The 16750-nt window shown below is 42.9% G+C and overlaps 1 protein-coding gene across 2 annotated transcripts in view; it reads right to left on the bottom strand.

Moving 5' to 3' along the window:
• Window positions 1–16450, bottom strand: part of NCBP3 (nuclear cap binding subunit 3) — a 30211-nt gene extending 13761 nt beyond the window's left edge. For both annotated transcript variants that reach the window (XM_072138090.1, XM_072138091.1), the window contains exons 1-5: window positions 16099–16450; window positions 12488–12553; window positions 10728–10833; window positions 10160–10285; window positions 8150–8269 (exon numbers count right to left, since the gene is read on the bottom strand). In XM_072138090.1, coding sequence (XP_071994191.1) covers window positions 8150–8269; window positions 10160–10285; window positions 10728–10833; window positions 12488–12553; window positions 16099–16233 — 553 coding nt within the window. In that variant the 5' untranslated portion in view covers window positions 16234–16450. The remainder of the gene's footprint in view (window positions 1–8149; window positions 8270–10159; window positions 10286–10727; window positions 10834–12487; window positions 12554–16098) is intronic.
• Window positions 16451–16750: the final 300 nt, after the last annotated feature.

The raw sequence follows: 16750 nt of genomic DNA, 5'->3' as shown, positions 1-16750 counted from the left end.
TGCATCAACTGGCGATTTACCACTTCACATCTGCCGTACAGCTATATATATCCTAATTACACACACCCCATGCAGAGAGCACAAGTATAGACGTCACGACAATGGCCCACTTCAAACGGCTATATCTTGTGAACCCTGGCAAACAGAATTTTTTTGTATGCTTAACAGAATCTGAGATATTCTGCGATAGTAAAGGGAAGATTCTCCTCTTTACTATAACACCTGAACTGCTCTATTTTCCAAGGTTCAAAAGATTTTTTGACTGCCAATTCTATAAACAAAAAATTATGTAATAAAACTATTCTATTAAAAAGTAAAAGATAGCAAAAATTGTTAAAAAATGTAAAGCTGTTCCAAAGAAGAGCAGAACTACAAAAATGTACCTAGGCAGTCAGGCACCACCAAAGCCATGGCTAGCTGCTATGGGTGTTAATATGCCGGATCGGCTGATCAGCAACCAATCCAGCAACACGTTTGGGTTGTGTGGGGCGCACCGGAAAAGGTAGTTCAAGTCTGCTCATCTCTAACGACAGCATCTAAAATTGTGCTTTTCCTGCTATTAACTGTATTTTGAATGGATTCTAAATTTCAAAAGATTAGGAGTTTTGAAGGGAATCTACCACCAGGATGAAGGACTCAATGAACCTGAGGGGCACCTGGTGTTAATGGAGCCTGGAACCCCTCAGGCTCATTTGCATACAGTCCTTCACCCTGGTTGTAGATGGCCTTTAACCCCTTCCCGACGCGCGCCGTACTAGTACGGCGCGGCGGGAAGTGACTTCCCGACGCGCGCCGTAGTACTACGGCGCGCGATGTACCGATCACCGTGTCTGCAGACACGGTGATCGCGGCAAGATGGCGGCTGTCCCTGACAGCCAGCCACCTTGCCTCGTGGACCAGAGGGGTTTCGTCGCACCCCCCGGTTCACGATCGATGCTATCGGCTGGTCAGTTCAGACCAGCCGATAGCGCTGGAATGCCGCTATTACCGATCGCCGTGTCTAGAGACACGGCGATCGGGACAAGATGGCGGCTGTCCCTGACAGCCGACATCTCGCCTCGTGGTGCAGAGGGGTTTCGCCCCCCCCCCCCTCGTCCGCGATCGCTGCTATTGGCTGGTCGATGCGACCGACCAATAGCAGCAGTATACGTCACCAGCGGGTCCTGTAGGTTAACACAGGATGATGATTGGTGCTGTCTAGGACAGCACCAATCATCATCATTAGGGGGCATGACTGGTGGCATCATGCCACCTCCCATAGACATCCGATTGGCCGATCTATACAGATCGGCCAATCGGATTTCAGATGGGAAGTTCAAATTAGTGATCAGTGTTCTGCACGTCTCATTCTAGTGTGAGACAGCGTGCAGAACAGTGTATATCACCTTTCTGGGCACCACCAGTGTGATCCTCAATTGCTGCTGTGACTACTACAGTAAGATCTCACTTCTGTGTGATCTTATTTTTTTTTTTTGTGTGATCCCTAATTTCCCTATATCAATCCCTGTTCCTGATCCCTTCCACCCCTTCCCTGTGTGCGTCCTGCGACGCCGAGCACGTGTGCTCATTTTTTGGTCGCAGTTTTTTTTTTTTCTCCTATTTTCCCCTGCACCACCTTCGTGGTTGCATCCTGTAAGCTGGGCACTGATCAGTGACTTGCATCACTGATCAGCTTTAGCTTCAGCTTTTTTTTTATACAGGAGGGTTTTTTTTTTGTTTTTTGCACAGTTTTGTGTGTCCTGTGACCGCCAAGTGCAGATCGGTGACACACATCACTGGTTGGCACTTGTGCTTGCACAGTGCCAATTTTTTACTGCTGCTTTTTTTTTTAATAGTTTTTGCACACACAATCCATCTTGTGAGTGCGCTGCGACAACCGAGCGCTGATAAGTAGCATCTTACTGTTCAGCACTTGCTCCTTTTTTGTCGCTTTTTTTGGTTGTAAAAAGAGAGGGATTTTTTAATAGTTTTTGCACACACAATCCATCTTGTGAGTGCGCTGCGACAACTGAGCGCTGATCAGTAGCATCTTACTGTTCAGCACTTGCTCCTTTTTTTGTCGCTTTTTTTTGGTTGTAAAAAAGAAGAGGTTTTTTTTTTAATAGTTTTTGCGCACACAATCCATCTTGTGAGTGCGCTGCGGCAACCGAGCGCTGATCAGTAGCATCTTACTGTTCAGCACTTGCTCCTTTTTTGTCGCTTTTTTTGGTTGTAAAAAGAGAGGGATTTTTTAATAGTTTTTGCACACACAATCCATCTTGTGAGTGCGCTGCGACAACTGAGCGCTGAACAGTAGCATCTTACTGTTCAGCACTTGCTCCTTTTTTTGTCGCTTTTTTTGGTTGTAAAAAAGAAGTGCTTTTTTTTAAATAGTTCTTGTGCACACAATCCATCTTGTGAGTGCGCTGCGACAACTGAGCGCTGATCAGTAGCATCTTACTGTTCAGCACTTGCTCCTTTTTTTGTCGCTTTTTTTTGTTGTAAATTTTTTTTTTTCCTGTAGTAAAAGTTCTAGTTACAGTTACAGTCTATTCTTTCATCGCCCCACACGTGTTGAAGCACAACATACACACCCCCTTGAATAAAGTTTACACGTGTTAAAAGCACAACATTTATACACGCCCCAACCCCACCCCAATAAAAATGTCCAATACATCCCAAAGATCTTTTTCAGCAATGGAGGCTTATGCCTTCCTTGCCGAGACTAATTCAGAAGGGGAGGATGCCCCATTTCTTTATTTTTCATCCTCTTCCTCCTACTGCCCTTCCTCTTCATCTGGTGATGAGGGGCCCTCAAGAAGGCGCCCCAGGACCACCGCCGAGCATGTTCCCCAGCCCGCAAGTGATTCATCATGGAACCCACCCCCTGAAAATTATGTGCCCCAAATTCCTGAGTTCGTGGGCAGCTCAGGAATTCATTTTGACACTGACGGCCTCACTGAAATAGATTTTTTCAAATTCTTTTTCTCTGAGGACCTCCTAAATCTCATGGTGTCACAGACAAATTTATATGCCCAACAATTTTTTGCACAAAACCCCACTTCATCATTTTCTAGGTGGACCCCTGTAGATGCAGTAGAGATGATGAAGTTTTGGGGTCTTGTGCTCCACATGGGCATTGTTAAAAAACCAGAGGTTAGGCAGTATTGGAGTACTGATGTTTTCTACAGTACTCCAATTTACCGCACCGTAATGACGCGGCCACGCTTTGAGGCAATTCTTAAATTTTTGCATTACAACAATAATGCACAATGTCCACCTCAAAGTGATCCATCATTTGACCGGCTATATAAAATTCGGCCAATCCTCGACCATTTTGGCACAAAATTTGCCGAGGCATACACCCCTTTACAAAACATCTGTGTAGACGAGTCACTGGTACATTTCAAAGGCAGGTTAAAATTCCGCCAGTACCTGCCCAGCAAGAGGGCCAGGTACGGAATTAAAATGTACAAGTTGTGTGAGAGTACCACAGGGTACACCCATAGGTTTAGGATTTATGAGGGAAAAGACACCCAAATTACCCCTCCAGAATGCCCCCCTGTCCTAGGAGTTACAGGGAAGCTTGTGTGGGATTTGGTGCACCCACTTCTGGATAAAGGTTACCACCTCTACGTGGATAACTTTTATACCAGCATTCCACTTTTCCAATCCCTAAACTCCAGAGGTACTGTAGCGTGCGGCACTGTACGCAAAAACCAGAGAGGCCTCCCGGGATCCCTTGTTAGGCAGCCACTTAGAAAGGGGGACATAAAGGCACTCTGCAATCAGAACATGATGTTGGTAAAGTATAAGGACAAAAGGGATGTCCTTGTTCTGACCACCATTCATGGGAACTCCAGCACCCTCACCCCTGTACGAGGTACCACCACCACTACCCCTAAACCAGACTGCATCCTGGCTTACAATAAATACATGGGTGGGGTTGATCTGTCAGATCAAGTGCTGAAGCCGTACAGTGCTCTACGGAAAACGAAGATATGGTACAAAAAGCTGGCTGTGTACATTGTACAGATGGCACTGTACAACTCTTACGTGCTGTTCCAATGTGCAGGCCATGCTGTATCATTCCTCCATTTTCAAGAGGTGGTGATTAAGGCATTAGTATTTGGACAGGAAGGACAGGTCCCCAGTACCTCTGGATTAGATGTCCCCCGTGTTGTGCCAGGGCAACATTTTTCCGGTGAAGTGCCCCAGACTGCATCTAAAGGAAGGACTCAGAAAAGATGCAGAGTCTGTTCCAAAAGAGGGGTTAGGAAAGACACTATATACCATTGCGAAACCTGCCCTGAGAAACCTGGCCTCTGCATGAAGGAGTGTTTCAGGATATACCATACAACTCCTGAGTAATAAAATTTTAATAAAAATTCTTGGGCATCCATAGCACATTATATTGGGAAAACCACCTGTATGTTCAAAATGCTCACTACACCACTTGTATTACACTACACCACATATTACACCTTGCTCAATTCTTCAAGGGGTCACTTTTTAGGTTTTACTCTGTTATGTACCACTAGGGCTCTCCAAATGCATCCTGACACATGTAAAGGATTTCTGGGTTCTAAAAGACAAACATCACTCTTTTCCTCTACTTTGCACCCAAATCACATTTGATATGCACATGTGGGGCAATTCTACATTTGGGAGAAATAGTCTTACAAATGTTGGGGTATTGTTTCATCTTTTATCCCTTGTAGCTTAAAATAATTTGGGGAAAATTTTCACCTTTTTCCTTTTGGGGTCTAATTGGATCATACACCTTTAGGGGTACATACACATATTACACCTTGAAACATTTTCCAAGGGTGTATTTTCCAAAATTGGGGTCACTTGTTGGGGTTCTCTTCTGTTTTGGTAAAACTAGGGCTCTCCAAATGCACTCTGACCCATGTATAAGATTTCTGGGTTCTAAAAGACACACATCCCCCATTCCCTCTACATCGTACCCATACCTTTTATCTGCACATGTGGGGCGATTCGACACCCAGGAGAAATAGTTGTACACATTTTGTGGGATTGTTTCATCTTTTGACACTTTTGGCTTAGAATAATTTGGAGTAAAAGTGACTTTTTGGGGAAAATTTTCACCTTTTTCCTTTTTGGGGTCTGATTGGATCATACACCTTTAGGGCTACATACACATATTACACCTTGCTAAATTCTCCAAGGGGTGTACTTTCCAAAATGGTGTCACTTGTTGGGGTTCCCTTCTGTTTTGTACCACTAGGGCTCTCCAAATGCATCCTAACCCATGTATAAGATTTCTGTCAAATTTGGCTTCTAAAAGACACACATCTCTCTTTCCCTTCTGATCCCCACTGTGTACCCATACAACATTTTATCTGAACATGTGGGGCAATTCTACATCCAGGAGAAATAATTGTACACATTTTGTGGGATTGTTTCATCTTTTGACACTTTTGGCTTAGAATAATTTGGGGTAAAAGTGACTTTTTGGGGTCTGTTTGGATCCTACACCTTTAGGGGTACATACACATATTACACCTTTCTAAATTCTCCAAGGGGTGTACTTTCCAAAATGGTGTCACTTGTTGGGGTTCCCTTCTGTTTTGTACCACTAGGGCTCTCCAAATGCACCCTAACCCATGTATAAGATTTCTGTCAAATTTGGCTTCTAAAAGACACACATCTCTCTTTCCCTTCTGAGCCCCACTGTGTACCCATACAACATTTTATCTGCACATGTGGGGCAATTCTACATCCAGGAGAAATAGTTGTACACATTTTGTGGGATTGTTTCATCTTTTGACACTTTTGGCTTAGAATAATTTGGGTCAAAAGTGACTTTTTGGGGAAAATTTTCACCTTTTTCCTTTTTGGGGTCTGATTGGATCATACACCTTTAGGGGTACATACACATATTACACCTTGCTAAATTCTCCAAGGGGTGTACTTTCCAAAATGATGTCACTTGTTGGGGTTCACCTCTGTTTTGTACCACTAGGGCTCTCCAATTGTATCCTGACACATGGAAAGTATTTCAACAAAATTTGTCCTCTAAAAACTGAACAGTGCTGTTTCCCTACCAAGTGCCACCCTGTGCCCGTACAGCAGTGTATATTGACACAGTGGGTATTGGAATACTCAGGAGGAATTGCACCAAACATTTTGAGATGCATTTTCCTTTTTAACCCCTTGTGAAGGCGCAAAATTTAGTGTTCAATGAATATATTGTTAAAAAAAATTAGATTTCCGTAATTTCACGTTCATTTATTATTCACGCTCGTGAAATGCTCAAAGGGTTAACTAACTTTCCAAAGGTTGTTTTGAATATTTTGAGGGGTGCAGTTTCTAAAATGGTATCACTTGTGGGGGGAGTACTATCATAAAGTCCTTAAAAAGTGACTTCTAACTAACTTGGTCACTGCAAAAATAGGTTTTGACGATTTTTGTGAAAATCTGAAAAATAGCACCTAACGTTATAAGCCTCCTCACATCCAAAAAAAAGGAAATAATGTTTGAAAAATGATGCCAAGTTATAGCAGATATATGGAAAATGTTAGTTATCAAGTTATTTTGGTGATATGACTAACTTTCCAAAAAGTGTAAATTTTTGAATTTGGAAAACATCATTTTTTTCAAAATTTTGACCAAATTTCCATTTTTTTTATAACTAAATACTAAACATATTGCCTTAATTTATCCACTTACATGAAGTACAATGTGTCACGAAAAAACAATCTCAAAATCACCCAGATATATTAAAATGTTCCAAAGTTATTACCACATAAACTGACACATGTCAGATTTCAAAAAAAGGGCCGTGTCAGGAAGGTGCAAAATGGCCAAGTCGTTAAGGGGTTAAAGACCCCCTCCCCCAACCATAATAGTTGTATCAATGGGGCAGAAGTGCCAAGCTATGAGTTTGTATTTGACTTGCTATGAATGCAATACACTGCTCACTGTCACACTGAACACCTGCAGAGGAGATGAGTGTTTCCTTTTTTCCCCCAGTGTGGAATGTGGAGAAGGGTCTCAGGACTCAAAACAGACATGTGTGATGTATGGGACTATGAAAATAACACTGTATAGGAAACATAAATGATCCAAACAAAAGTTTAAATGTTTAATTTGTCTTCCGGGATTGCTAGATACCAATAACTTCCCGGTTGCAGATCAGCTGACCGACAAGCAAACACTACATGGCTATCCAATTCCATCTTTTTACACCGGGAAAGACTCATGATCATCAATACATTACCCTGTGTAAACGGAGATGTGTTTGTATTCACTATAGCAATTGTTCCTTCACCATTTACTTTGCGCTGTTAATAATACTCAATGCAAACAGACACCAATCACAGCATCTTGCCTGAGATGGCCATTGTAAAAAGAGCCTTTAAATGCAAATTATCATTCTCCCCTTGACACTGATAATTGTAAAGATATTTTAGATATATGGGGAAGGGGTCATTTCTTTAATAAGTAATAATATTTTACAAAGTTTTTATATTCACTTGTACAATTCATGTATCCATGTACAGAAAGGATCCATAGGTTTGTTCTTAAGTTGAATTTGTATGGAAGTCGAAACTGTATATTTTCGAATTGTAGTTCCAGAAAAAAAATTTTTTGCCCCAGTGAATATCGGAGTTTCAAAATTTTCTGCTGTAATGGAACCAAGGATTATCAATAAAGCTTTATTGCAGACCCTTCACAGCTGATTATTGCAGTCTGGGACTATAGTAAAGCATCCAGAGAGCTTCACCAGAGATCACAGCGGGCAGAGGGGCCGTCTGCAAGTCAGGTGTCCTTAAGTAGGGGACCATCTGTAAACTGGCTTTATAATTAGTGGTAGTCTATGCAGTTTATTTAACCTTACAACAAACTTAACAGGAAACCTTGTCATTTTCCCAGTAGCCGTGCACTTCATCAAGCTGCTGGGAGGTGATCCCTGCATTAGCAGAGATGTAATCTTACAGGTTAGTGACTGACAATCTTGCTGGCAAGAGAGAACTGAGAAGAAATTGCAAGATGGAAAACAGATTTAGAGGGTAGTAGTGAGTATCAAAAGTGCCAAGTAAGTGGAAAAGGACGCACTATAATCTGAGTGTATTTACTTGCATTACAGGTTTATGCAGAGTTTGTGTCCAATTAGATATCCAGAAGCAAATATGATGATTACCGGTTTTAGACTTTGCAGATATACTCTCCTCTTTGTTCTTGTTCTTAACTTCTGTTGGCATAGTGCTCAAATTTAACAAGGCCCGAGCTGCGGTCACTTCATCGAGCCAAACTACATTGCCTAAAAGGAACAGATGTAAAAATAAAAACAAACATAATACTATGACTAAATGAAAGTGTTGTTTTATACGCAGTTTCTTACCCACCCTCTTGTACTAATGACAATTACACAGGTCCCCTCTCTGAATACTGAACTATTGCTTAAATCAAAACATTTTTTTTACTAACAATTGTGTTTTTTGAAACGGTAAATTGCAGGTAGACAGCACATATACTATTACACCATTGATACACAGTGATATAGAACAATAAAGCAGCAATACATCTGGCATCACAGACGCAACATAACATATAAACCAACCCTCCCCAGCCAGCTATCTCCCCAACCCCCCAGTCCGGTGTCTTCCCTACCCACCCCTTACAGCCATTATGGGGTCAACCTGGTCCTATACCCCATATACCAAACACTCAACTATTGCTTAAAGATGCACACCACTGCCTTAAAGGAAACCTACCACTTGAAGTGGCAGGTATAAGAGGGAACTACCGAGCACCAGCTCAGGGTGAGCTGGTGCCGGAGCTTATTTTTGTTAGTGTTTTAAACCGCAGAATCGCGGTTTAAAACACTTTTTAAACTTTATGGCCTAAGCTGCTTTGGCGCAGGTAGGTACGCACTCGGCGCACCATGCGCGCTACATAGGAAGTGAATGAGAGCCGCGGGCACGTTCGCGCGCATGGTGCGCCGAGCGCGTACCTCCCTGCGCCAAAGCAGCTTCGGCCATAAAGTTTAAAAAGTGTTTTAAACCGCGATTCTGCGGTTTAAAACACTAACAAAAATAAGCTCCGGCACCAGCTCACCCTGAGCTGGTGCTCGGTAGTTCCCTCTTATACCTGCCACTTCAAGTGGTAGGTTTCCTTTAAATCCATAGAATATAAATAACACATGATGTGGATAGTACATGCATGCCCAGAACATGATATCTTCAGCACAGTGTGATGACGTGATGATGTCATCATGGTCACAAGAGGTATGGGACATAGGGAGGTGTAGATGGGAGAAGCCGGTCCAACAAGACAAGCCTTCTCTGATGACAGGGAATATAACAAAGTTAATTTAAGGGGGTGTGAGGGAAACAATTTACAGCTAAAAGAAGGGCATTAGTAAGGCTGACCTGTCACTAGATGTATTTGTGAAAATGTGGCGACAAAAACATGTGGGATTACACCAAAATCAATGTGCGGCTAATACATGGTCACACTATGACTACCAAGTGAACCCTTGTGTAAATATGTAGTATTACTTCTCCTACAGAGGAAAATAATTTTCAACTAGCATCTGTCATGTGAATTAATGAAAAGTTGACTATTTGAAAAACATTTTAAATGGCAACATTCACATCATGTTATCCCCCTCCATTTTAAGGATACATTGAGTAGATTCCTGACGTATCCTTACAATGGAAGGCGAGATGATATCCCACTGTATGCTCATAAGTTGTCTGTTTCTCCCTTGAAAGCAGGAGGATAAGCCACTGTTGGCAGAAGCCAGTCATTGGTTTCTGCTGATGGTCAGTGTGTTTCCTACAGTGATGTCACTGTCCTTATATATACTGTTACATCAAAGGGGACCTCTGAGAGCACATGCTTAGCGGCTGGGGATGGATGCAATACAGTTGCATCCGTCCCCCATAGGCTATTATTGCCTGGATTAGGCACTAGGAAACAGGTTGGAAAACGTAGCTTTCTGTAGCTCTCATTGCATAATGGTCAGACGTAGGGAAAAAGGATGCCTCTGTCGCTGGTATAGGTCTATGGATATGTTCAGTGTATACACCAGCAGTTTTCCTGGCATACACACTGAACATATTCATAAGACATGATATGAATGTAGCCTAATGATGACACATTTTAAGTCCAACAGTACAACCGTCTAGAAGATTTATTAACTTACAAGATGTATCATCAAGCCATTCAATGTAACCAGGTGGATACTGTTTGAAGAAGGCAAATATATCCTGTGTGCTCATATCGTCCACACCACTAATGTGAAGGGTTTCCAAACGAACTTTGGGGATTGCTGAAAAAAAACAGACATTAACACATAAAATAGTTACCTAAACCTGTTGATACTAATAACTGATCTTCGGTAGGAACATATGTCAGACCATAGGGGATATTTAGCCTGTGAGGTCCTGGCATAGCAACAAGTAATGAAGCGTGGCAGATTAACGAAGCATAATAATTCCCTTAGGGATCACTTACTAAGGATAAAGTCACCCATACACTACCATACAGGTGAGTGAACATCCCTTACACCTGAGCATAATAGGAGGTCACCTTCTAGGAAGCCTAACACGTAAATATTGAGCTACATTTCTGTTCAGTTTGCAAAGACAAAAGCCTTTTAACTAGATTTCGCAAAAGCCCTCAATATATTCACTGAAATGCTAATGGTATCACTATCACTGTATCTATAAGGTATACTACACATTGTAGATGTGTGAAGAACTTATCTTTACCTTTTCTCATCATCTCCAGATCCAATACAACATCTCTCTGATTATCATTGACATCTGCTCGGAAATGGAAACGCTTTGCCCTCTGCTCCTTTTTTTCAATGGCTTCCTGACAGAAAACAAGAAATGACAAAGAAATTCTACCCACATGAAGAAACTGCATACATATAACAAAGGAATGTCATTTATATCAATATGGAAGAAGTCAAAGAGTTTCAAGCCAAATGAATGCAGGAAAGGAGTTACAGAAAAGTGATAATGTATTACTATTAGTGTTATTCAATGTATCACACAGTCTGTCACACATAAGCAAAGACAACTGCTATGACTGACAATAATGCGCAATAGACTTTGATCTTTGCTTTTTATTCAGGATCCATTCCTGGTTTTGGCTTACAAATAGTAATGGACAATACTAAACATAGGAGTGCCAAGTGAAGGCCTTAAAGAAGACCTGTTACCCTAAAAAAATGCTCTAAAGTAAGCAGATCCTAGCACTTCCCCATTATTAGCAGTGTTAAACTGCTAGCTTTATTGGAACCTTCCGATAAATCAAGTGAACACTGCTCTGTCATATCCCGAGAACGCCGGTCCGAGCTTACAGCGGTCCGGCATATTCATGAGGGGGTAGTACGAGGAGGAGATGACTGCCGCATGAAGCCTGCCAGTCACCGCCGGCCTATGGCATGGTAGAGCCGGTCCTGGGAAGAAGCAGTCCCTGGGACCGCCCTCTCATGAATATGCCAGACCAGTGTACGCTCGGTCTGGTATTCTCAGGGCATGGCAGTGCAGTGTTGGCTAGCTTTATCAGAAGGTTCATTAGTAAGCATCACCTAGAGTGTTTTTAGGGGGACAAGTCCTCTTTAAAGTGACCTGTGACAGACAGAAACCGCTTCATATAGAATTGATCACAGACATGTCAAATATATAAGTTAAACATTGGCAGTAAAGAACTATAGGGGAGATTTATCAAGGTTGACAATCTGTGCCAGTCTTGATGTTCCATTCACTCAAAAGAAGATGAACTATATTCATTAAAGGGGTTTTCCCACGAAGGAAAGTTAGGCCCCTTCAGTGCTGAGACCCCCGCAGATCGCGAAAACGAGGGGTCTGCGGACCTCGGAACTCAGTCAGATTAATGGATCAGAGGGACAAGTATGACCGTATAGGGCCCAACTTTCCTTATCTCGCTCTTATCTTCGGTTCTGTAGCAGAACCACAATTGTGCAGTGTAAAAGACGAGGTTTTTACAATGAAGCCATGGTTTTAGCTGCAAAGGAACTCAAGATAAAGGCATATGAACATACGCTAGTTCATTTGCATAGGTCGTTAAGATTACTTTTTTATAGGCAAAGAACAATGCCATTAGTTCATATCCCTGTAATGATTTTGGAGCATATCCTGCATCTGAGACTCAAATCTATATCAGCAGGAAGAAACCCTGTGCCTAAACGTGTGACTTCTATTATACACTGCATCTTCCTCTGTCATCAGCCTCCTTTGTGTCCTTACAAATATAGCTCACGACGTCCGCTGCAAACTGCTGTGGAAAATTAGTTGACAAACTTACGGCTATTCCTATAAATAAGACCGTAGAAGAGACCATGGCTGTCATTTACCAATCTACAAACTAGTGTTGCGTGTCATGCTCCTCTTTAATGGACCACAATTATTATGCTTATGGTAACAATTCCAGTAAATATAGGTTATAAAATCTATGATATCACCACCTGTAAGACAGGTAAGTTACAATTCTGATTTACCTTCGAGGTGACATCAATTCCGGTTATAAAGGCCCCAGCTTTATTTTCATAGCGCCTGGAACTGCCCTTAAAAAAAAATTCTAAAATTACTTACAGTAGCCTTCAGATGATTCATTGTACTGTCACAGAGAGCACACTAATACTGCCTAAACCACATCCTTAAAATCTTACCATGCTGCAAGGAAACATGTCCATAAATAGAGCCAAAAGAGCACATGATAAAATACGAAGTAAACCACTAAATAGACCAGGAAGTCTATGTGTAACATCACAGCCTGGATGTAGTAGTTTTTTTTATTCATCTGCATTGTATTATTTATATGGATATGTTGGTATATATGGTATGATAGGGATATCAAAATTAGAAGTGATTTGACATTTGAAACAACTGGAGGAAAAATCTTCCCATATATTTGGGAATATACACACAACAGTACCGAATACACAAGAGAAGCAAAACTGAACAAATGTAAAGAAAAATGCAAGTGGATCCCCAGTGCAGCTCCACACGACATTTAGGCATTTAGCAATGGCTTTTGGAGCTTACTTTTGTTCAAAAGGTTCATTTACTTCATAACACAGTCCTATTATAGAATAAGGGACAATTATTCTGCATGGGAAGTTTCTGTATCAGATACTAACCAGAGTTTCATGCAGCCTTCTATTAACTGACTTTACCCCACAGGACACAATATACGGTGGATATGTCTCATCACTGGGAGTAGAGGGTTATGTGTGGATAGTGTGTTTTGTGTGCACTGGGGGCCACTGCATTAGTAAAAGGTCAGATATGGGTCTCTATAAGAAGATGTCCGTATGCCACCGCTACATTGCGAGACGGGTCTATACAAGATGGATGACACATTTCCAGAAAGCTGGAGTAAATTGCACCTGAAACTTTTGCGGCACATTTATTAAGGATTCTAAATTTAAGCATAAATTAAGGGAAAGGGGGTGTGGCCTGGACATTGCACCAGAAAAGCGAGAAGAAACCTAGATGAACGAATAGTTATTTAAAGAGGACCTGTCACCTGTAAAAACGGCACTAGGAGCTGCTTACTAAAAAAAAAAAAAAAAAAAAGGCCGGACCGCGCTGTAACCAGTCCGGCGTATTACTGAGGCAGCAGTCCGAGGCACTGCCTCTCCGCCCAGACCACCTCGCCCACTGCATAGGCCGGAGGCGACTGGCGGGCGTCATATGGCAGTCACCACTCCTAGCCTTGCCCCCCCCCCTGATAAATACGCCGGACCACGCTGGAAGCTTTCTAGTGTACATCACGGCAGTGTCTGCTAGCGTTATCGGATAACACTAGCAGTATAACACTGCTGCTCCTGTTGTAGCACTAGGAGCTGCTTACTTTAGTGAACAGCTCCTAGTGCCGTTTTTACAGGTGACAAGTCCTCTTTTACCCCTTAAGGACCAGGCCCTTTTTCGTTTTTGCGTCCTTATTTTTCACTCCCACTCAAACTGTCTGTAATGAAGCTTTATTGGTAATCCTTGGTCCCATTAGAGCAAAAAAATTGTGAAACTACAACTGTCACTGGGGCAAAAAAAAAGAATTTGTATAGAACTACAAAATTATAAAATATACAGTTCCATCTTGCATACAAATTCAACTTAAGAACAAACCTAGGGACCATATCTTGTATGTAACCCGAGGACTGCCTGTAATCTTTTTTCATGTTTTAAAATGACCCGGTTTCCTAGAAAAATAGCTTTATTATGCAAATGTGCCTCATGGCTCTGCCGATAATTTGTACAAGTCTCCCAGGCAGATTGACACATCTATACAATGCTGACGTCACCAGCTCTCCCTCTGCGCCATCATAGGTTGTAGTGAGATTGCTATGATCGCACAGCAATGTATCCGTGTGTCAATTTGCCGGGGGAGGCATGCATAAATGAATTATCGGTGGAGGCACGAGGCTCTCTGCCTCAGGCTCATTTGCATAGTTAATAAAGCTATCAAGTTATCTCATATCAGAATAATTCACATGTACTTTTATTTTCTTAATTTTCATGGCAAATTATTAGTCAATCTCACAAACAAAATCATTTATAGGATATGCCACATATACATACAGTGATCATCATTATTATTTTCAATGCCTATGTGCTGAAACACTTATCAAGCTGTTGCAAAGCAATGGCTAAAATATGGACACATCCTGCAGAACAGATGAGCTGTGAATTTGAATCTCCACCATGTCCTAAAATCCACACTTTGCCAAATTGTTTTGTCCTTGTGCCATCTGCTGAATCAACAAATGCTTTTCTATGGGCTCATGTAGTTGTCCATGGCGAGCTGTCTCTTCTTCCAACATTCACTTGCAAGTGGATCTCACAGGTGGCACACCATCCACAAACAACAGGAACGGAGCAGGAAGCATAACTTCATAAGGGTGGTGTCGCATTTCAGGGTTTTGATTCCGCTTTGTAACGGGGCGGCCCAGATCCGATCGCATATGAGTTTGTATGCAAACGCACGCAAACAGCGCCTGGTAAGAACGCATATGCGATTGGACGTGGGCCACCCCAGTGCGATTTGATTTCATTACAAAACGGAATCAAAACGCTAAAATGTGACACCATCCTAAAAAAAAACGGGTCTGCAGTTCAGTCGTCCAGCTGATACCATTCAAGTGCTTTCTAGTCTGTTTTCTGCTTTAAGTTCACCCCCCCCCCCATTACTTAGTCTCCCTGAAAATAGGTTTACTGTTTTACAGTATGAACTGGGCAGGTATAGGAGGAGCTGCTCTATAACTTGTGGCAGGGCTGGGCCGTGGTGCAGGAGATGCACCAGCTATGTGCATGAGCCCATGGAAAGTAATGGGGACGCGTGTTAGCTGCAAAAATAAAATGGCCAGAGAGCAGCCCCATTATATAGGCAGGTGCATGAGGCCTTATTAGGGATAGAAAGGCTACATTAACCTGTAGCGTGCTGACCATCCCCTGGTCCCACATGTAGCACGTTAAACAATCCATGGGCTCACAGGGTGGTAGCTGCCTCTACTTCTGCTTATATTGTGCACAACTAGTCAGAGTTTCCAGCACACATTGCCAAACAGCTGCAGAATTTACCCCAAATCCCAAAGCCATTGCATCCGAAACCCATGGGACGCAGCTCACCTACACAAGTTATTAGTGCGCCATGATGCACAGCTATAGGCGACAGCCACTTTCTGCAATATGTGTCAGGGACTTACAAAAAATACAGTAAACTAGACTCATACCATATTACACAAATTCATGCAGCCTGTGGAAAAGGAACAGTATGCTGTCCGATCCCACACACTGCACAGGAGGGGGATCCTTGTATACTACAGAAATATGATGCAAGGACTCCCTATCAGTTATAATGCAGTATCCCACCATTACTAGCTGCAATGTTGCTAGTAATATTTGACAGTCTCTACATGCAGGTGTAGTTACTGCGGTAGGTACATGTGTGCAGGTCTTTGTTGATGTAGTCGGGCCGCGGCTGCGCTGGATACAATCTCTCATAGACAGTAATGAATGGCCGCACAGATAAGCAGCTCCATGGTGACCTGATAAATACGTACAGCCCCCGCAATCCGTACCCGGTACCGGCTCCCACCCAACAACCTACCGAAACCACCTCCCGAGGAGAACTCTTGTCCGGCGCGGCCTCCACCTCGCCTTCCTCCACTTCCATAGGCTCCGGTTCATTACCGCCTCCAATTCCCGATTTTACCGACACCCTCAGCCCCCGGACGGCCGCCATCTCCTCGGCTACACAATACAGGCGAAACCGACAACCGCGGACAGGCTCCCAGTCTTCCGCCCCGTGGTCATAGAGTGCTAGGTGCTACGGCTAGACGGGACACAGCACATGACCCCCAGGTGAAGGGGCGGCAGCCATCTTGGTGGTGGAGCGGAGCCGGGACGTGGTGTGCGTGCTGCGTCACGTGACCCGCCTGTCACACCTCTGCCCGCTGTGCGGAGTGGAGTGTGTGGGCTCAGACTGGAGCAGTAGTACTGTAGTGTATCACATCAGAATATCAATGCACGTGTTACACTGAGCTTATTATTTGTGTCATGAACTGCTATGTCTGCTGGAGAAGAGACGTGATGACCCTGTCACATTGTAGCCCCCTTCTCCCCCTCATATTGTTGCCTCCCAGCTCTCCCTCAAATTATGTCCCCAAGCTCCCCCTCATATTGTGCCCTTCAGCTCCCCCTCATATTGCGCCCTTCAGCTCCCCCTCATATTGTGCCCTCTAGCTTCCACTGATATTGTG

Source organism: Engystomops pustulosus, chromosome 2, assembly GCF_040894005.1.
Source record: "Engystomops pustulosus chromosome 2, aEngPut4.maternal, whole genome shotgun sequence".
Taxonomy (NCBI): Eukaryota; Metazoa; Chordata; class Amphibia; order Anura; family Leptodactylidae; genus Engystomops; species Engystomops pustulosus.
The sequence above is the reverse complement of the archived record's forward strand: the minus strand, read 5'-3'. Positions and strand labels throughout refer to the sequence as shown.